A 22,381-nucleotide genomic window follows, 5' to 3' on the forward strand; every position below is an offset into this window, starting at 1 on the left:
AAGTTGACGGGGGGGAATGGGGAGAGGCAGGGTGGAGGGCTGGAAAGGGTCAAAATGGGATTTGTACAGGGCGTGGTGGTGGTGGGGAAACGAGTGGTCTGTCTGTTCCGCAAACACCCCTGTCCGGACAATGACTCTATACAAGCATTATTTGGTATTAAGGGTTCAATTTTCGCTGTGACTGTGGTCAAAAACCAGTATTTCCTCTGCAATACCAAGTCCTTTCACTAAATAGATTGGCCCCATACAGCCCTGGTATTCAGTGAAAGTGTGTTCATGGGGGAGTTGTGCTTTTGGAAGAAAAATTTTTGACAGAATAACTCATTTACAGGCTGAATCTACATGAGACAGTCTTACCTGCTAAGTGCCATGTACCCCTAGCTCTGTCTGAGACAACCTTGGGAACTTTGAAGAGTTCGATTGGAAACATTTCAGACTGTTCCACCTCTGGGTCCTGACCCTCCATTCCAACCTGACTGCTTTTAGAGCAGTTCCCAGCATCCTGGCTGGGTTGGTTGGGGTGCTTGTCGGTGGGGAAGACAGATCCTGGGTGGCCAGAACCCCAGCTGTCACTTGTCAATCATTCAGACTCGTGGCCTAATTAAGGAACACATAATGCAATTCCACACCTAAACCACCTTGTCTTCCACAGCCCAATCTTTCCAGCCCTGCTGGACAGGGAGAAAAAGCACTAGCATATCCCTGTAGCCTCAGTTTTCCAAAGGGTTTGAGACAGTGACTACTGATAAGACATCAGCAGATTCAGTTAACCTTTAAGGTCTGCCCCAAGTAGTTGTGAATTCATGAATATAGGTATTTATAATGATATTCTTTTGGGCCCTAATCACCTGGATAGTTTGCTAGTGAAGTACAATCGACCCAGGATTATGGGGGGAATCATTTTCCTCTTGGGGATTTCCAGTTGCAAATTTATTTTGCATCTGTGCAACTGTTCTGAAAAGCAATTAGGTAAAGGTGATGATAAAAACTTGGCTAAAATTATTTGGATTATCTGTGGGTTTCAATTATCCATGCTATTCTCTATCTCCCCTATAGTACTATAGCATTACCGATTGATTGGTGTTACTCATTATTTTCCTAGAATATAGGGCATACTATTACCTAGAAGTTTACCTGCTTGAGCTTATTCTCTTCTGAGATCCAGCTGTATACTTTAAAAATATTTGAATATTCTCTTATTGTAACTATCTCTGGAAGGTTATTAACTCCAATAGTTGAGGATGTATTTTGAAAAAACCAGTTAATCCATTATCTCAACATGAGTGATAATTTAGAATAGTAAACTGATCCCTTCCCTTCACAGGGACTAGTATTGGATAGAGAAAGGCCTACCAAGAGCACCTTGAGGTTTTGTATTTGAATAAACAATGTGGAATGTTTAAAAAGCTGTTTGTTCTGCAGCGGAAAAGTCTCTCACTGCTGCCTTCATCCACAGTGCAGTGAACCCTCTGTGAGTGGCAGGTGGGAGAGGTTTCTCAGAAATGTTGCTCTTGTGCCTTCTAATGTAGAAGTTTTCTTCTGAACTGTGGCCCTTAGGCAGTACAGGGTAAACTATTAAAGTCAAATTTACTGTTTTGTGTCAGTAGGACTCTCCTTTTCCTTCCTGAGATGAGATTGGGTCTTACTAAGGGTCCCAGCTCTGTCCTGCTGCTTCTTTTGTCCAATTTTATCTCAGAGGAATCTGGAGCCAGGCTACTACATTTGCCCTTCAAACAGTGTTTCACAGATGAAAAATTCCTCCCTTCTTCAGTACCATGCCAACCATGGGGGTATTTCCAGGCTCCTCCTCTTCCTACTTCCACCAAAAGAAGAGTCTTGGCAGGAAATTCTCGAGAGAACCTGTGTGAGACTTAAGCCCTAGTTTTGGTGGAAATTTATTCTCACTGATCTTTAGTGGAGAAAGAAACTGAAAAAAATGGAAAGAGGAGCGGACAGGCCATTAGAGGGCACTTTTGCAATCCTAGAGAAGAAAAATCTAGACTTTTACATTTCCTTTTAGCCTTTATTTTGAGAAGGAAAAGCTTTTTTACTGGATTTCTTTTCCCCTTTGGTAGTCATGGCTTACCATAAGTGACATATAGCAGGCAAATCCTTTCAATCAGTAGGTCCAATTCAAAACAACCTTAGCTCCTCCATCCTTTGAAAACTACAACAATAAATTTCAACTTGCAAAGAGGATTTTCTTTTTCCAGTGAACAGAGAGGTGACTAGAAATATTCACAATGAATGTTGTGAAACTGCTGCAGGTTATTTGTTCTCAAGAAGTTTCACCTTTGCAGATGTTATAAAAATACATCAGTCATTGACTTGGTGAAAGTGAACTAATAACAAACTTCCATTAGTGTTTCAGAGAATGAATATTAATAACTAACTTTTCATTCATATAAATTTGATATTTTATAATTGAATATTTTATATTTGACCATCTGTAACCTACACACAGTGGGCAATCCTGTTCATCTGACCATTAGTTCATTCATTCATTCAGTTGTATTTATTGAGCACTTACTGTGTGCAGAGCACTGTACTAAGTGCTTGGAAAGGATGATCAAAAACAATTCAGGCCCCAGCTATGATGTGGCATTTGAGATAGTTCAAACCTTGTCAGAAATTAACAAATGCAGTTTGATGTACTTTTTGGTGTAAGGAATATGATATTTTCGACAAAGAAAAGGTGAAGTGGTGTCTCTTTCCTGTTGGTGGTTAATGAGGGTAAAAGGTCCTGCCCACATGAGCCTTTTAAGTGGATTAGCCAGCAAAATAATTTAAGAAGTGCGGCTTAGTCTGCCTAATCCTATAATCAGAAGTTGTTTATTTTAGTAAAGTTAAATTTCAATGACGCTGACGCCAAGTATATGGCTTTGAGAGTTGAGGAAGTTCATTTAGAGGACGCCTTCATGAGAAACAGTTTTCATTTCTCACATTGTCTTAAACAATCTGTTGTAATAATACTGGTCACACTGAAGAGACTGTCTTTCTCCTCAACTGTTAGCAGTATTTGCCTGCCAGGACTGGCCGGAAAGTTTCCAGTTCCCACATTTGTACGTTAGCATCTTTGTGTGTATGGTTGTAGACTAGATTGTAAGCTCCTTGAGGGCAAGGATCGTGTCTGCTAATTTGGTTGTACTCTTCCCAGTGCTCTGGGACACAGTAGATATCTGTTTAATAAATACTTCTGATTGTTTAAGATTTGGTGAGGAATTGCTTCAGTTCTTGAGACTGAGAACTAACACACATCAATCATTTTTGTTACTCTAGGATGATCCTGCTTCAGTGGTGTGTGGCGTGGCTGCTGCTGCCACTCTGTTCCAGGGCCCAGAAGTTACCTACCAGAGATGAGGAACTTTTTCAGATGCAGATCCGGGACAAAGCATTTTTCCATGACTCATCAGTTATCCCAGACGGAGCTGAAATTAGCAGCTATCTCTTTAGAGACACACCTAAAAGGTATCCTGACCATAGAGCCTTGAATGCCAGCATCCTCATAAAGGATGTATAAGAAAGGAAACTCACTTTTAGAATCAGGTTGACTGGAGACACAAAGTCTGCGAGTACCATCAGCCTCTGTATTCCAAATGTAAAGCAAAATGGTGGGTTTTAGAGGATACCCAAGAGTTCCTTCTGACCGTTTAGAGACTCCACCTTCGTCTTTCAGGCACTTCTGGGTGGTTGTTTGTTATTCTTCCAGGCTGGAAACTGCTGGGTTTGATTCCTCAGAGGGTTGTATCTGGAAGTTTGTAGCAGTTTCTGTGAGACAACTTTCCCCTTCTGCCCCAGTTAGCTAAATCAGTGTTAATTTTAGTAACACTGATGAAAATTGGGATGTTCTACCCTTTGGGCAGCAGTCAAGAGGAAACAAGTGCTGGACTACTGAGCTAGAAAGGTTCAACTTTGGAAACAGTACCAAGTGCCAAACGTGCTTCACCCAGAATTTTTCTTCAGGGACCTGTCCACCTCCTTTGAGCTCAACTGGACAAGTCATCACTCAGGGAGTGGCCAACTGTATTTTATGATCTGTGGGCACTGATGACTTTAGGCGATAGGGAAAATTCTCCTCAAGGACTTTTCACTTGAGGTAGTGTATTAGTAGAATTAACTCAATTTAGGAATAAATCATGGGGAGCCTTGCTTGCCCGCACAGAGGCAGGTTTTAGTTGCTGGCAAAGCGGTTATTCAATTTTAAGGGGACTTTTGCAGTCGCTGCCCTTCCCTGGGAACAGAAGAGCCCCTTAAGGCTCTGCCTTTCTCCTGCTTCTCTCCTCTGGGCTCTGTGGGGCAGATGTTTGATGGGACTTTGGGCAAACCTGGGGTCAGGTGTAAAGCATGACAAGGGAGAAGCAGAGTTACCTTTTGCTTTAGAGCTTCTGCTCCTTAAAGTATCTCCTCCAGGGTAGACGTTGGACAGAACAATAGCAGCAGCAGACAGTTCCATTCTTAGGAAACCCCTCTGGCCTTGAGATACCAGTTTGCCGGGAGCCAACAAAGTGCATTGGCCCTGCCCTCCCTCCCTGAACCCTTTGCATGTTTTCCACCTGGGATAGTGATTCACGTGATGATTTATCTAGAATCCCAGTGGGCCATGCCCCAGAAGGGACTAGACACATTGGGGAAGAGCTCATTCAAGCCTTCAGAGGCCAAATCAATCCATCAGTGGCATTTATTGAGCACTTTACTATGTGCAGAGCACTGTACTGAGCACATGGGAGAATACAAGACACAACAATAGGTAAACGTGAACCTTATCTAAAGGAGTTTGCAGACTAGAGGGTGAGACAGACATTAAAATAAATTGCAGACAGACATAAGTACATAAGTTATGTGGAGCTAGAAGAGGGGAGAATATCAAAGTGCTTGGAGCAACAGACCCAAATGCATACGCAGCACAAAAGGGAGCCCATAAGTAGGGAAATGAGAGCTTAGTTGGGGAAGGCCTCATGGAGGAGATGTGATTTTAAGTTGGCTGTTGAACATGAGAAGGGTGTTGGTCTGTTGCCCATAGCTCCAAGGTAGATTCACTTGGTGTATAAATCTGGTATTATTTTTGTTATTGTTGAATAGGGTTGGGGGTATTCGGTTTTGTAAGGTGGAGGTGCTGTGCAGAAATCAAACAGGCACTGTCTCCACCAGGAATTAAATTAATTCCCCACACCAGTGGGACCAGTGGATTGCTGAGGAAAAGTGCAAGAGTGAATATGTCAAAAGAGCTCTAAAAAGTGCTGTACACTATGTGTTATGAATCTTTTAGTTTAATTTTCTTGAGGGAATTTGTAAAAAAAAATGTGACTGTACATTTCATGGACTAATATTCCTAAATCAAATTAAAGTTAATCTAATGAGAACAGTAAAGGGTAGAAGAAGGTACTTTAATTAACATTTGACTTGAGAAAGAACAAGCAATTTGTATCATAGAGCACTTGGTTCTGTTTCTTTATATATAAAACATCCGAATTCAGTTATTCAGGTCACTGCAGTGTCTCAACAGCCTCAACACCTTTATTTTTCTTAGGTGAGCTGGCTTATGAAAATTCAGTGATAAAGTTTTGGTTTTTAATTTAAAGGATTAGAAGAAAACACATTGATTGAGGATCCTATTTGTAATCCTCATTTTGGAATCCATAAGTGTGTGTAACCAGCAGGGTAACTTCATGGAAAGATCACAGACCTGGGAATCAGGGAACCTGGGATCTAATCCTGACTCCATCACTTGTCCGCTCTGTGATCCTTAGCAGGTCACTGCATTTCTCTGTGCCTCAGTTTGGTTACCTGTAAAATGAGAATATAGTGCTTGTTCTTCCTCCCACTTTGACTATGAGCCCCGTATGGGATAGGACTGTGTCCATTCTGATTGTCTTCTGTCTGTCCCAGGATGCAGTTCAGTGTTTGGCGTATAGTGAATGCTTAACAAATACCATTATATTTGTACCAATACCAATAAGAATAATAAGCACATCATAATTATGATAATAAATAAATAGTTGAAGGTACAGCGTAACAGGTCCGGGAAGAGACGGCAGGGCCAGTGAGGACAGCTTCTGAGGTAGACACCCAAATCAAGGAGCCAAAACCCTTCTCTTAAAACTGAGGTTTTATTAAGGTCAGGCTGAAAATTTGGTCCTAAAAGCTTCTCCATGAGCTTTTATGGAATCTGGAATTCACTTAATGCTTAGTCATTGAGAAGTACTAGTCACCTGTTCTGGTCCTATCTGGTCCAATATTTGAAGAAAATGTTATACTTGTCTAGTAATGTAAGGAATATACTCTCCCAAATGCCTAGTACAGTGCTCTGCACACAGAAGTCAATCAGTCAATCATATTTATTGAGCACTTACTGGGTGCAGAGCACTATACTAAGTGCACAGGAGAGTACAATATAACAATAAACACACATTTCCTGCCCACAACAAACTTACAGTCTAGCGAAGGAAGCAATAAATACCACTGATTTTTATTGATTGATTGGATAGAATACTAAATGAGGAAGGTAGAAGATCTGGTTTCTGTTTGTGTTTTGCCCACTGAGTAGTAACTCAGTGACCTATAAAAATTAGTAAATCTCTCTGGGCTTTATTTGCTCCATCTGGAAAATGGGCTCTGTGACAGGGATATTTTGAAAGTTAATTGAACAATTGGACTTAGGGCTTTTTAGAAAAAAAAATATACAAGTCATTACTGTTCTTGTTAAGATTTGTCCCTGACAGTCCCTGTGGGAATTATGAAGTATATCCTTAAAGAAAAAAGGCAGAAGAGTAATTTTTAATTCATTTAAAAAAATTATTAAGTTAAAAATAAATTAACTCTTATTCTAGTGCACTAAAGACTAGCTTATAGAGCTTTATTTCTGGAAAAAGATTGACAAACTGGAGTGTTGAAAGCTCTGTCCAGTTGACTGGATTGTGAAAATTCTATCTGAAAGGTATCAAAGGGACTGTTGAACTGAATAACTGCATATTTAGTGGTTCTGTTTAGTACAGAAAGGTGTAATTTTTTCTAGGAACTGGAAGCCTTTTTGAAATAAGATTTTTTTAAACAACCCTTGGTCATGGGGCACTTAATATCTGTGTTGAGAAAGAGGATTTCTAGGACTTACAGTGACTTGGAACCAATAGTACAGTCAGCTAAGTGGAGAAGTAGCACTCTAACCTTTCTCAGTCCAAAGCAAACCAAACTACTCCCACATTACTACAATCCTGTGACATGGGGAAATCAGGTCCAGTTTGGTTTAATTCAGAACAAGAAAAGGTTTCTGGATCATACTTGAGGACAACCACACATGGGCAGTAAAATCTAACCCAGTCATACCTAGAATTATAACAGCTTGCCTTGGCTCCCTTGGTGACATAGTTGGGAATCAATGATTTAAAGAACAGTTAAGGCTGGAGAAGTGGCTTTCAGTTATTGTTTGTAGCCTGAGGCAAGCCACTAGAACTTCTCTGAGGATGAATAATGTGCTTAAGTTCTCTCAGTAAATTGGTGATTAATTTAGCAAGAAAGCTTAGGCCACTAGGAAGTGTGCCCAAGGAATCCATCATGCCCTCTCCTAATTACTGAAGTTAAAAATGGACTGACTTCTTCCTCAAATCTATGTAATTCAAATGGTAAATCCTTCCTTGTCTCTTCCATGGCTTGAACTTATTCATGTTTCTTCAGGTATTTCTTTGTGGTGGAGGAAGACAATACACCCCTATCTGTTACAGTCACACCATGTGATGCTCCTCTAGAATGGAAACTGAGTCTGCAAGAGCTCCCAGAAGACACCAGTGGAGAAGGATCAGGTGAGGAACCGACTTCTTTAAAGCCATTTTTTATGGTGTTTAAGAATATACATTTTTAAATCAACAAGAAAATAAGAATCCAAATACCCCAGTTAAGAATGAAGAAACATTTTTATTGTGGTGTAGGTGCTGATTTAAAAAAAAAAGGTTAATTGAAAGGGCTGGGGTCAGTTAGGAGGCAGTATTGCCTAATAGGAAGAGCACAGCCTAGGAGAATCTGAATGAGACTGGGAGTTAAAGAGTCTCAGGTTCTAGTCCAAGTTTTGCCATTGGCTTTCTGTGTGACCATAGATAAGTAACTTAATTTGTCTATGTCTCACTTTCCTCATCTGAATAAGGAGATGTAATATTTTCTCTTCTTTCCTATTAGACCGTGAACCTCATGTGGGACAGGGACTGTATCTGATCTCATTATCTTGTCTGTACCCCAGAGCTTATCTCAGTACTTGGAATACTGTGAGTGCTTAACAAACACCAAAATTGTTATCACTGAAGCCCCTGGAAGGGGTAGTACTTGCCCAGTAGCTAAAGGCCTGATTGGAGATGGATGAAGTAACTTTTTGACTAAGACTGTTCCCTAGAAATCTTTGCCCAGGGTGTAGACCACCCTTTTCAGAAGCGCCTTATCCTTTTCAACTGCTGGGAAAGGAGGAGACCCACAAACCAGTGTTCAGGGAAGCTGACGGTAGAAAGTTCTTGTTGCATTCGTGTACCTATAAATTGGATTAGAAAGGACAAGAAATCCAGCTACAATATTAATGTTACTCCTTCAGAAGGTGATAAACAATTGTAGAAAAACAGAATGGGGAAAAGAGCTAAAGGTCGCACATACAAACTTCTAGAGAAGCTTGGGATAGTAGACAAATGTCTTAAAACCATCGGTGTGCACAAAGCAGCTTTCAAATCATTGGATCAGATATTTGGATCATTGTGCACTGCTCCTTTCCAAAAGAAATTGACCTATCCACCTGACTGAGGAATGCATATCTTTTGACGGATAACTGTTGCAGCCTTACAAGATTCATTGCTCCACCATGTTCTGGTTCTCATGGTTTGTAACAAAGGGTGGTCTTCTTAAAAATTCTAGGTGAACCAGAACCACTGGAACAGCAGAGGCAGCAGATTAACAATGATGAGGGCACTGAGTTATTCTCCTACAAAGGCAATGATGTCGAGTACTTTGTGTCTTCGACATCCCCTTCTGGCTTATACCAACTGGAGCTTATTTCAACAGAAAAGGATACTCATTTTAAAGTATATGCCACCACGACCCCCGAGTCAGATCAGCCATATCCTGAACTCCCCTATGACCCGAGGGTCGATGTGACCTCTCTGGGACGTACGACAGTTACTTTGGCATGGAAGCCAAGCCCCACCGCATCTTTGCTCAAACAGCCAATTCAGTATTGTGTGGTCATCAACAAAGAACACAATTTCAAAAGTTTCTGCGCTGTCGAAGCCAAACTCAGTGCGGATGATGCCTTCATGATGGCCCCCAAACCTGGACTGGATTTTAGCCCTTTCGACTTTGCCCATTTTGGTTTTCCATCAGACAGCAATTCCGGGAAGGAGCGCGGCTTCGTAACGAAGCCATCTTCTAAGCTAGGTCGCCATTTTTATTCAAAGCCCAAGGTTGACATCCACAAGATCTGCATCGGGAACAAGAATATCTTCACTGTGTCCGACCTGAAACCCGATACACAGTACTACTTTGACATGTTTGCAGTGAACAGCGATAGCAACATGAGCACCGCCTACTTGGGCACTTTCGCAAGAACCAAAGAGGAAGCCAAACAGAAGACAGTGGAGCTGAAAGATGGGAAGGTTACAGATGTATTTATTAAGAGGAAGGGGGCAAAGTTTCTACGGTTTGCCCCTGTGTCTTCCCATCAAAAGGTCACCTTCTTCATTCATTCCTGCCTGGACGCTATCCAGATCCAAGTCAGGCGAGATGGGAAACTTCTCCTGTCCCAGAATGTCGAAAGCGTCCGCCAGTTTCAGATCAGGGGAAAACCGAAAGCCAAGTATCTCGTCAGGCTGAAAGGCAACAAGAAAGGAGCCTCTATGCTGAAGATCCTGGCCACCTCGAGACCCAGTAAGCAGTCATTCCCCTCCTTACCTGATGATACTCGAATCAAAGCCTTCGACAAGCTCCGTACCTGTTCCTCGGTCACAGTGGCTTGGCTGGGCACTCAGGAAAGAAACAAGTTCTGCATCTACAAAAAGGAGGTGGATGATGACTACAGTGATGAGCAAAAGAAGAGGGAACAGAATCAGTGTCTGGGGCCAGATACAAGGAAGAAGTCCGAAAAGGTTCTCTGTAAATATTTCCACAGCCAGAACCTGCAGAAAGCAGTGACCACAGAGACGATCAGAGGCCTCCTGCCACGCAAATCATACCTGCTGGATGTGTACGTCATAGGGCACGGAGGGCACTCGGTGAAGTATCAGAGTAAACTGGTGAAAACAAGGAAGTTCTGTTAGAAGTACAGATCCACTGTACGGAACTCCAAGCGGAGCTTTAGCTTCCCTTCAGTATAAAGATTGACTACTTGCACAGCTGAGAGAAGTTGTGACCCATATTTGTACTGCGTAAGAAAAGCTAGCCTCCTGCATATTTATGTTTACATAATTCATGTTCAAGAGGAACGAGCCACATGCTCTTGGAAGGCATCTGGCAGTTGTATGATTCTGTGTCAGGTGCTCCCTGTTTGATGGTCTCGACGGTGTCCGGGACAGTGGGAAGACTCACAGGAACGGCCATCCCTTGCTTCCACCTTTGCATGAACTGCTTCTAAATTATTTTATTACAAAGTCTGAAACAGGTCACTCAGTGCGCACAGCCTCCAATGCAAATATCTTTGCCCCATAGATACTAGGATTTCTGTAAATTATTTTATAAAGTCTCATTTTAAATGTCTGTGTTTCTATGATTGTAAACTATTAAAATTCATCCCCTGTTAAAGTACAGATCTAATCTAAGTATGAATGGGACTGCTCCCCAGCAGGTTTCGTTGCTATTGTAAATGCTTTGTGTTAAATGTTTAAATACTGTATGTATTTCATGTACAAAGTTGTGATACATTATATTCCTGTACATAAAATTAAAAATACTAGATTATACACGGCTTGTCTTGTCTTCGCCATTTTCGAAGGGAAAAACAGGCAGTTTGGTTAGCCTCCTTTCTCATCGTCTCACCTCGGACTCCTTCTCGCTCCTAATGTGGCCTAAATGGTGGCAGGACTAAAGCTCCATGAATGTGTTGTACTCCAGTACAGAAAGTTGTCCATGTTCGGTTTTTTTAGCATTGATCAGGAGTCAGGTATTTGGAAAGTTAAGAAGATCACCATTTAATTGCTCACAGACGAGGACAAATCAGACACTACGTCAATCAAGGTTAAACAAATGTTCCTTGCAACTTAAAATGAGTACCATTTCACACATCTGTTTTTTAAGGACAAAATCCAGCTGTTCCAAGGATTTTTTTTTCCATTTGTTCAAATATTAACAAAATAATTGATTTAATTTCCGGATGAAGCAACTCAGCAACCACCACTTAGGCCTGTGGTTAGTAAGAGGAAAACTACAGAAGCTGTTTTTTTTTTTAAAGTATGACACTGCCCGCCTTTAACTGTTCAGCAACCCTGACCAGTAAGACGAAGCGCTGGGATTTGGGGATGATTGACTCTCAGTGGCATTTTAGGAGCCAAAGAACTCTGAGCCTTCATTATTATCATCCATGGCAACATTTATTGATCATCTACTGGAGGCAGAGAGTTTTCAACCTAATGGGGGAAGCAAGGGAATGCAAGAAGCCAAATGTACAAGAGGTAAGAGTGAGTAAATAGACAGCAGTGATTAAAAAACATGTGTTAGCAATGAAACAAATAGATAGACATGTGAATGTCATGGTGGCCAGTGGGGTGGTAGGACCAGAAAGGTGGGGAATTAGTCTTGGCAGAGGCCACTTTATAGGAGAGTTTAAAAGGAAGAGAAGGATGAGATTTGGCAGATCTGAGGGGCAAGGGGATTCCAATAATAATAGTTATTACTATTATTATTATTATTATGGTATTTGTTAAGCCCTTACTATGTGCCAAGCACTGTTCTAAGCACTGGAGTAGATCCAAGGTAATCAGGTTGTCCCATCTGGGGCTCACAGTCTTAATTCCCATTTTACAGATGAGTTAACTGAGGCACAGAGAAGTTAAGTGGCATGCCCAAGGTCACACAGCAGACGAGTGGTGGAGCCGGGATTAGAACCCGTGTCCTCTGACCCCCAAGCCTGTGCTCTTTCCACTAAGCCACGCTGCTTCTCAGCGGGGGAAGGGCATGAGCAATAGGTTAGAGTTGTGGGAGTCACAAGGGAGCTTCCTCTAGAAAGTCTGTGCTTTGGCTTGTTGCTGTCCCCAAGGAGGCAGAAGAAATGGGGGCTCCCTCCAAAGTGTGTAACGAAAACCAGTGTTTTTGGCAAAGCAACAGGTGTGATGGCACTCCTTTGTGCTATGTTGACAAGCCTTAATAGGGATCTTTTAGGAGCTGTATTTATTCCATTAAATGCTACTCTAGTGCCCTTCAAGACTGCATACAGTTTCCAAAAGTGTCTAACGTGCCTCCCTGGGGAGAATCACTTTCAGAGAGTCAAGAGTCCATATATCAGCCTGAATAATCCAGCCTTTCCCAGTTTTTCAAGCTTTGATGAGGAAGCCCTTATAGATAATGAATATGTACTTGAAAATTATGTAGATAATGAAAAAACAGCTTGCAAGTGTGCGGATCTCTCAGGGAGCAAGAGCAGAACTAGTGGAAAAAGCAGAGGATTGACAATCAGGAGAGCCGGCTTCTAACCCCAATACTGCCGCTGGCCTGCTGGGCGTCCTTGGGCAACTCCCTTAACCATACTGTGCTTCAGTTTCCACTTCCTGGTACTTCCCTCCACCTCTTAGATTGTATGATAAAAAATGTGCCTGAGTGTCTTGTATGGAATGTAGTAAGTAGTACATAGTGCCTAGTAAATGCCAGAATTATTATCAGTGGTGTTTCCATTCAGAAATGTGAAGGCAACATCATGTCATTCCAGAAAACAGAGTGATAATTGCAACTGTTTTGTACTTAGAAATAATGAGATACTAGCAAGCAGGAAAACATCACCTTGAATGTCTGGTTCAGATAACTGAATCAGAGTGGAGAGTTAGAACCCAAACAGACTCCCAGCAGGGTGACCCAGATAATTATTGGGAAAAGTTCTCTCCTGAGATGCCTTCCTGCAAGTGCTCTTGAAGAGCTCTGAATTTTGTGGAACTTAGGATTTCAAACAGAATTAAACTTTTTGAAGTCCATTTCCACAGTGCCTTTGAAACGGTCATGCCATTATTAATGGGAACAATGCACAGACAGTTTAGAAATGTGCTTATTTGAAAATAAAATATTTTTCCATGGTCACTTCAGATAGTTTCTTTTTAAGCTGCAAGTCATCCCTATTCTATATTTATGTGCCATATGTGGAAAAACACTTGAGGCATTTTGGCTATTATTCAATTTGTGTTCATGACGGAACTCTATTTGATGCATTCAGAGGCATAATGAAGTCCATAGTGAGGTTGAGGTTGCTTCAATAATGGAGGAAAATGGGGCTCCTTTTCTAGACCCCAGCCCTTAGAGGGTCCACTATAGCCATGCTGCTGATGATGATGATAGTCATGATATTTAAGTGCTTACTATGTGCCAGGCACTGTACTAAGCACTGGTGTAGATACAAGTAAATCCATTGTGCACAGTCCCTGTCCCACATGGGGCTCACAGTTTCAATCTCCATTTCACAGATGAGGTAACTGAGGGACAGAAAAGTAAAATGACTTGCCTAAGGTCACAAAGCCAACAAGAGGCTGTGCTTCTGACTCCCGGGCCTGTGCTTTATCTACTAGGCCAAGATCAGGTGGTCCTGTCCCCTACAATATCCCTTTTGCCACAGACACTGCTCTGGTTTGAAAATTGCCCCAGCAATGTAAGGAGGCACCTGAAAGAAGTGGGATGATATGAGGAGCACCTTAAGCTGGAGGGGACTTCTGGGTTCCCCCCGGTCTGAAGCCACCAAGCGCTTAGTACAGTGTTCTGCACACAGTAAGCGCTCAATAAATACGATTGATGATGATGATGATCCTCTGTGTGAGAGAGGGACTGAGCCCAATCTGATAACTTTGTATCAACCTCATCACAACACACAGTAATAATAATTAATCCCTGATTTTCATTCTGTCCAGTTCCAGCCCTGCCATCAACACTTAGCTCTTTTATCTTTGGTCAGGATGTCTTTGTTGGGTTCTACAGATTTTTAAAAAAGTGGTATGTTACAAGCAGTGTTTAAAAAACAAATCTTCATCCAGAACACCTAACTCAAAGTTTCTTTGCATAGCCCTAGACCCAAGACACAAAGCAGGCTCAAGGGCTGGGGGTTAGTGAGCAATATCCGAGGCTGCAAGGGTCTGTCAAGTACCAAAGATGTTGACTGGATCAGGGATGGGAAGGAAAGGGAGAGCTGCACTTTTTCCAATTGGCATGGTATTTCAGCCAGTCAGCTCTGCCTGAGGAGGCCACCGAATAGACATTTGAATAGAACTTTGTACCTCGGCCTGTGACCAATCAAGTGAGAGTCTACTATGTGAAGAGCACCATACTAAGTGCTTGGAAGAATACAAAAGAGTTAGTAGGCATGATCTCTGCCCTCAAGGATCTTACACTTTAGCAGGAAAGATGGATTCCCTGTAATTACTGGGGAAGCTAATGTTCATGGCATGGGCAAGAGATGGGATGGGGGAGAGGGAAGACAATCTGATCAGATGCAGAAATGCCTGCATTTCTCCCAAGTTGAACCTGGCTCTCTCCTACATGACTAATTTATTATTCTTAATTAAGGTCAGTGCCTTATATCAGTAACAGATAGCTGGAAGGATACCCTGTGTGTGAGAGAGAGAGAGCAAAGTTAAGATTTCCCAGCAAGCTTAGCATACTTAACTGAGGTAAAGGCAAGTAAGAGTTCAGGATCCACCTTTGCAAACAAAAACTCCTTACCACTGGCTTTAAAAGCACTCAGTAAGCTCATCCCACTATTGCTCACCTCACTGGTCTCCTACTACAGTCCAGCCCGCTCACTCTGCCCGTCTAGTGCCAGCTTATTCCCTGTGCCCTGCTCTCGTCTATCTTACTGCCCACCCCTTTCCTAAGTCTTCCTCCTAGCCTGGAACTCTCTCCCCTTCTGTATGTGCCACACCACCACTCTCTCCACCTCCAAAGCATTATTAAGGTCACGCCTCCTCCTAGAGGCCTTCCCCGATTAAGCCTACTTTTCTCCGGCTCACTCTCCCTTCTGCTTCATCTTTGTATGCGACTTTTGGACATTTGATATTCTCCCCACCCCCAATCCCACAGCATTCGTGTACATATCTTAAAATTATATATTGTAAATTACTTATTCATATTAATGTCTGTCTCCCCTTCTAGGCAGTAAGCTCAGCATGGACAGGGAACATGTCTGTTAATTCATGCATTCATTCAATCGTATTTATTGAGCACTTACTGTACAGAGCTCTGTACTAAGCGCTGGAAAGTACAATTCGGCAACAAATAGAGACTATCCCTACCCAACCACAGGCTGACAGTCTAGAAGGAGGGAGACAGACAACAAAATTCTGTTTTATTCTCCCAAGCACTTAGTACAGTGCTCTACACAAAGCAAGTGCTCAATAAATACCATTGATTGATCTGCTCATCAGCTGTGGAGGATGATAGACTGCAAGCACTTCCCTTCCCCCAACAATGGCAATCTAAAGAGGAACCGAAGGTAGATCTGTGGTCTCTGGAGATTCATGCCATGTTCTATCACTGTTCCTGGCATGTTATTAGTAAATCAGTGGTGTTTATTGAGTGCTTACTCTGTGCAGAGCACTGTACTAAGCTCTGGGGAGAGTATAATACAACAGAATTGGTAGACACGTTCCCTGCCCACACCAAATTTACAGTCTAGAGGGTGAGACAGACATGAAATGCACAGAGACAATGTCTACTAGGTGAATATATTTCCTGGAATTAACTAAAACACAGCAAATTCAGTTATGATGAAAGGTCCCTCTGTTTGTTTACAAACTACTAAGCCATGGAATTTAGTGAGGCTTCCCTGGAGATTAAAAACATTTTATTCTTAGCCAAGAGAGACTTGAGATTAAATTACCTGGCTCTAGCAATCATCATCTTCCACAGACAGAGAGCTCCCTTTGAAGTCAGGGGTAGGGAGGGGGCATTTCGGCCTTAGGAGATGTAACCAGGGTGTGTGGAGGGGAATGAGACTCACCAGGTTTTCCCAGTAGAGGATAGACCATGGGCCTGGGAATTAGAAGGTCATGGGTTCTAATCCTGGCTCCACCACTTGTCTGCTCTGTGATCTTGGGCAAGTCACTTCATTCATTCATACAGTTGTATTTATTGTAAAATAGAGATTAAGACAGTGAGCCTGATGTGGGACAGGGACTATGTCCAATGTGATTTCCTTGTATTCCCCCCAGCACTTAGTACAGTGCCTGGCACATAGTAGGCACTTAGCAAATACCACTATTATTATTATTACCAGCTGACTAGAGTGAGGAGGCTGACTGCTTAGCATGGGTCAGGAACACATTTTCTTTTTGAAAAGAAATGAATAATTCCTTGGTTCCAAATCACAGGAGGAACAGCTGGGTATGGGACAAATGACTGACCCAAATTCTGAAGTCCGATTCTTTTTTCCAATTCCATAGCGCAAGCCTACCTGAAAGACCATTGAAATGCCCAGGTGTGTTTTTGGTAGATTATGCAAAGAAAATATTGTACAAGGCTTTAGTGCCAAAGCACACATGGTCCTGCTATGGAAATCTGGGAAGAACAGGACTGCTGTTCTAAATGCCTCTGGGGCCACTAAAAAGTTTGGTTTTCTTTTCAGAGAGTTCACAGATAGAGTCTTGTGGTAGTTAGGCTTTATGGGAAAGAGAAAAGCAAATCTGTTGTTCTAATTGTGTGCATCTAGTCCTCTCTTGAAGTCCCATAGCCAAGAGCAAATTAGAATTTTACTGTTTAGTCCTTTACAGGCTGTTAAGGGAATTATGCATTGGCCCTTGCTAAATCACCATATGATTTAGATTCTGGTTACATTTTTTTTTCCTTATGGTATTTGTTAAGCACTTACTATGTGCCTGGTACTGTACTAAGCAATGGGGTAGATACACGATAATCAGGTTGGACACAGGTGGGGCTCAGTCAATCCCCATTTTACAGATGAGATAACTGAGGCACCAAGAAATTAAGTGACTTGCCCAAGGTCCACACAGTAGAAGAGTGACGGAGCCGGAATCAGTACTCAGGTACTTCTGTTTCCCAGGCCCATATTCTGTTTCCTAGACCATGCTGCTCTTCACTAGGCCACACTGCTTCTCAGATAAATTGCATTCATACACATATGTATGCTGCTTCTTGGCTCAGTGGAAAGATCATGGGCTCGGGAGTCAGAGGTCATTCAGCGGCATACAACACAAAAGCATTCTACTGAACGCTCAGTTTTTCACCCCATACAAGGAAACTCACTTAGCGTGCCCTGCCACTCTCCTCCCTCCACTGAGATCTGCTCTCCATCTTTCCCCTCTGGAAGGCCCTCCTCCTCTTCGCCAAACGGGTCCCCTGCCTTCAAATATCACTGAAATGCCACCTCCTCCAGGCAGCCAAAGCAAGAATTCCAGAAGCTCTTCGACAACTGGAACTGTCTCTGTAAATATTCAAAGGTTTTTACTGCAGGAAGTTCAATGATTTATCGTGTTTATGTGTTTATGGGCTTTTGTCATTTGGGGCTTATGTGTACCACACACTGGAATTGGGACTCTTTTCCTGTCCCTGCCTATTTCAATTTGAAGTTCATCAAGGGTACGGAATGTTTCCTGTCCCACCCCATGGCCTCACGTGCTTGCTACCTAGTACACAAATCTATACACTGTGCATTCTCCGTAAACACTGCTGACCAACTGTCCGAGGAATGGATCTGTGGAAACAACTAAGTTCAGTGGCTGTCTGGTATCTATATTTAAGGCACTTGAGAGCTTTTAAATGCACACTTTGTTTACAAGGGATAAAAAGGAATGTGCATTAATAACAATTTATGTACCTGGAGCTGGCAAACCTGAATTCAGAATTTATTACCTGAACATCAATTACCTTCTGAGGGCAAACTAGAGAGGAACCAAATGACTGTTTGCAATCTAGTATAAATGCACCTCACCTGTGTCTGCTTAATATCACATCTTTGGGCTTCTGTAATTGGTTTTTACAACACATGCCTGTTTCAGAGCAGTCAATGTAATTGTTCCTGCTGTTTCAACCCTCAGTTATTAAAAACATTCTCTGGCCTTCCACATTTTCATTAGAGATAATACCGGAGCCTTGACACAATTGCTGCAAATCCACTGTGTTATGAAACAGATGGGTTCAAATGACCAAGAATTAACTCGAGCCCATTTCAATGACTTTACTACATAAAGCAAACCATTGCACCCCAACCACTGATTTCCAGTTGCTCAGCTTCCCAAATCTTCAAAAGGAATTGGTGAATTTTGATGGGCTCCTAGTTGCAGCCGTTACTAAGAAAGCACCATAAAAGTGACAAGTTACAAAATTTAAATTGCAAAGAGGAATGGCCACAGAAACATTTTCAAGAATCACCCTCCTTAACCTACATTTTTCCCCATGTAGGACAACATTGATGAAACTGTTGAATGTTTTATAGATACAGCTTGCTACTTGAGAAGGAGCATGGCCTAGTGGTAGAGTACAGGCTTAAGTCAGGAGAACCTGGGTTCTAATTCCAGCTCTGCCACTTGTCTGCTGTGTGACCTAGGGCAAGTCACTTAACTTCTTTGTGCCTCAGTAACCACATCTTTAAAATGAGGATTGAGACTGTGAACCCCACATGGGACATGGACTGGTCCAACTTGATTAACTTGTCTACCCCAGTGTTTAGTACAGTGCCTGGTCCATGGCAAGTGCTTAAAAAATACCATTAAAAAACCCATAAAAATAACTCTGAAAGCATTGAAACAGGGAAGGAGAGGACAGTTTTTGAGTCTCCCATCCACTTTGCTTTAAGCTGTATCTCTTTCTCCTCCATTCCTAATCACAGTCCCATTTCATGCCACTAAAAGTCTTTACCTCTTCAAGCCCCTGAGTCACAAGTACTGTAATTAATGGAGCATTTGCAGCTCTACCTTCAGGATTTAGCGACAAAGTCAGGCAGATACCCCTCATCTAAGTAATTGTCTTTACCCTCCATAATAGCACCATCTTCAGGTGTGAAACCACTCTGTACTGTGCTGCCGTCTTTTACAATGAAAAGGGAAGTTCCATTCAGGTGTTCTTAGTTAGGATAGCAGCTCAGTGAGCCCTCCAATGCTCCAAGTTAAACAGATTGTCACATCAACAGGATTGCAACTCATTTCAGCTTTCATTAATGAGGCAATCAGCAGACAGCCGCAACTCAAACTGCAAAACGTTACCGAACGAAATACCCAGCCCAACAGCTATGCACTTGATTTAAACATTGCCTTGCCAATGTGTCATCTGTTTGCAGGCATTGACACTGCACATTTATTTTGTGGCCCCCCCCACCCCCTGACACTAAGCCATATGGTCCCATGTGCTGTTTAGCAGAAGACAAGAACAACAAAAGCCACTATCCTAATGAGGATACCTAGCATCTGTGCTAGGGCATTCAGAAAAAAAAAATGACAGTACATACCTGGGTATAACCCAGAAGTTATTCACAAGATGTGTGAAATATTAATGAGAACTCTAAAATTAATTAATTCAATTGTATTTATTGAGCTCTTACTGTGTGCAGAGCACTGTGCTAAGTGCTTGGGAGAGTACAATACAACAATAAACAGACACATTCTCTACCCACCACTTTGGCTTCTAGAAAAGGCAATTGTTATAAAAGGTATTAACTCATTTGTGACTCTGCCTCTATCATTTCTGGTCAAATAATGTGAAATTTCTGAATAATGGTTCAGGCTAGCATATTCTATTTCAGGTGTAAGGAAACCATTATAGCAACCCTTAGCAGTAACTAGATTGTGTGGCCGTTATCCTGCCTTACTTACCTTGTCCCCCCATTATAGAGGATTCTTTATATTTCAACATCTAGTATCTATTTCTTGCAAGGTGGTAGGCCTACTATGATTTGAGAATTTTAAGGGGATTAAAGAAAAAATTATGGCAAATGTTGCTTGATTAGCAACATTACCGATTACTGCTACTACTACTACTACTAATAATAATAATTGTGGTATTTATTAAATGCTTACTATGTGCCAAGCACTGTTCTAAGCACTGGGGTAGATACAAGTTCTGCATGAGGCTCACAGTCCAAGTGGGTGACAGAACAGGTATTGACTTTCAGTTTTATAGTTGAGGAAATTGAGGCACAGAGAATTGAAGTGACTTCCCCAAGGTCACACAGCTGGCAAGTGGCAGAGTGGGATTAGAACTCAGAGCCTCTGCCTCCCAGGTTGGCTCTTTCCACTAGGCCATATGGCATAATTTACTACTACTAAATGATGAAAAGCTTAACTCACATGGCAAGAGAAGCTATCTCAAATTGGAAAACTGCTACTGACACTCTCCAAACTTTCAAGATTTGTCCCAGTGCCTTGGTTAGTCTAATCCATTCCTCTATCCATAAGGCTATGGGAACTGGAGTTACCCAGCCTGGAGAAGGTAAGGCTGTAAGACCATAAGCTTCTTATGGGCAGGGGACATTTTCACTAATTTTGTTGTATTGTATTCTCCCAAGTGCTTAATACAGTGCTCTCCACATAGTAAACACTCAAAAAATACCATTGATTGATTGTAGAATGTAGAAATCATTTTCAAGGAAGTGACAGAATACTGTGGAGATGGTGGAAAACAGTTGTCCTCCATGTCTGCTAGTCATCCAGGCAGCAAGAAGTACCTGGGTTTGACTTTCAGAAGAAATTCATGAACAAGGGTTTTGAGACACTGAGACATAACAGAGGAGGTGAGGGAATCCATTTGGATATTTTAAAGGAAGCAGTGGACAAGTGTCTGTCCACAGTGGTTTAAATGGGGACTGAACCAGTTGGCATCTCTAAATAATTTTCAGTCCAGTACAGCTGTAATTCTCCTATAGAGAATGTGATGTAGTTAATCAATGGTATTTATCCAGAGTTTACTTTGTGCAGAGCAGTGGACTAAGCACTTGGGAGAGTACAATGCAATAGAGTTGGTAGGCATGTTCCCTGCCCACATGGAGTGTAAAGTAGACTTGAACCTTGTGAAACTAAACTTAAGATGCGGTAACATAGGATGGCACAGCTGGGAGACTTGCCAACCGAACTATTGGCTGGTTTTGGGAGACGTGGGTCAGCTCTCAGAGAGGAAAGGCTCGGTGAAGAGGTGGAATTGAAAACCACTCCAGGCCCTTTGGGGAGCGAGTGTGAGGGTGCCACAAAAGATCATCCTTCCTTGCCCACAACATGGAAGGGATTATCAATCACGCATATGGGGATGAAGGTGTGTAACCGTGGGGATTTAGTGATGAGTTGAGAGTTAAATGGACGGGGTGTAATTTTCAACTTATGTTTGGGTTTTTTATTTCAAGAATTTGTGACTAGGATTTCCACATTTGAACTTGGGATCTCATCATTCATTCTAAGGAGAACCAGTAAAAGCTTCAAATTTCAATCTTCTTATAGTACTGGAGTCTTTAATGGTGGGTTGGAAGATTTCAGTACCAAATTCCAGTTCTCAGTGTGAGAGGGTGGAGAGCAAGTTGCATCACTCTGGTAGGTGTAACTAAAGAAATGCCCAGCCCAGGGTGTCTGGGCTCTCACTCCTAAACAGATTCATAGGTCTGGTTTCCCTTTCCTTTCATGCTCAGAAGGAGTGGAGGATTGCCTATTTTCTAGTGAATTCCAACAGTAAAGATAAATAACCCAGAATCCAAAATGATCTGGATTGACTGGCACTACAACCTCAATTCAGAGGATGGTGACCACTTTATTTTGTGAAGTGGTAAAAAGACTATCAAGACAAGTAGGATGGTGGCTACTTTATCACTACATCAAGAGTGAGTAAAGCATTTTCTATGCTTCTCCTCATTAAACAGGAGTAAAGTGTTACTCTCTATTTTGTCCAGGGGGAGTGAACAAGTGTTCAAATGTTTTTGTGCTTTTTTCTTTTTAGAAGAGAAAGAAGACCCAACCTTCCCTTACTCAGCAAACTTCAGAACTAGAACAGAATCCAGGCTACACACCCACCTATTGTCACATGAAGATAAGCAGACTCTCTGGCCTGGAAAAGCAGGTATTTTCACAATACATATGTTCATCTGATTTGAGTGCCCTGGAAATGGTTATTCCAGGAAAAAAAGATTCTTGCCTTCAGATGAGAGGGAGATCTCCAATATGCAAAACAAACCAATCAATCTATCAATTGTATTTATTAAGCTCTTACTCCGTGCCAAGCAGTGTACTAAGTGCTTGGAAGAATGCAATATGAC

The 22,381-nt window shown here is 42.0% G+C and overlaps 1 protein-coding gene and 1 long non-coding RNA gene across 3 annotated transcripts in view; one reads left to right on the forward strand and one right to left on the reverse strand.

The window, feature by feature from the left end:
• The first annotated feature begins 3,280 nt into the window (after window positions 1-3,280).
• Window positions 3,281-10,921, forward strand: NDNF (neuron derived neurotrophic factor). Its single transcript, XM_038769245.1, has 3 exons — window positions 3,281-3,468; window positions 7,669-7,793; window positions 8,881-10,921. Exons 1-3 carry the CDS (start codon window positions 3,281-3,283, stop codon window positions 10,275-10,277), a joined length of 1,710 nt encoding a protein of 569 aa, XP_038625173.1. The 3' UTR covers window positions 10,278-10,921.
• Window positions 9,618-22,381, reverse strand: part of LOC119947651 — a 42,572-nt gene continuing 29,808 nt past the window's right edge. For both annotated transcript variants that reach the window (XR_005456512.1, XR_005456511.1), the window contains exons 3-4: window positions 9,913-10,009; window positions 9,618-9,830 (exon numbers count right to left, since the gene is read on the reverse strand). This is a non-coding gene — a long non-coding RNA (uncharacterized LOC119947651). The remainder of the gene's footprint in view (window positions 9,831-9,912; window positions 10,010-22,381) is intronic.

Source organism: Tachyglossus aculeatus, chromosome X5, assembly GCF_015852505.1.
Source record: "Tachyglossus aculeatus isolate mTacAcu1 chromosome X5, mTacAcu1.pri, whole genome shotgun sequence".
In the NCBI taxonomy this organism is placed as follows: Eukaryota; Metazoa; Chordata; class Mammalia; order Monotremata; family Tachyglossidae; genus Tachyglossus; species Tachyglossus aculeatus.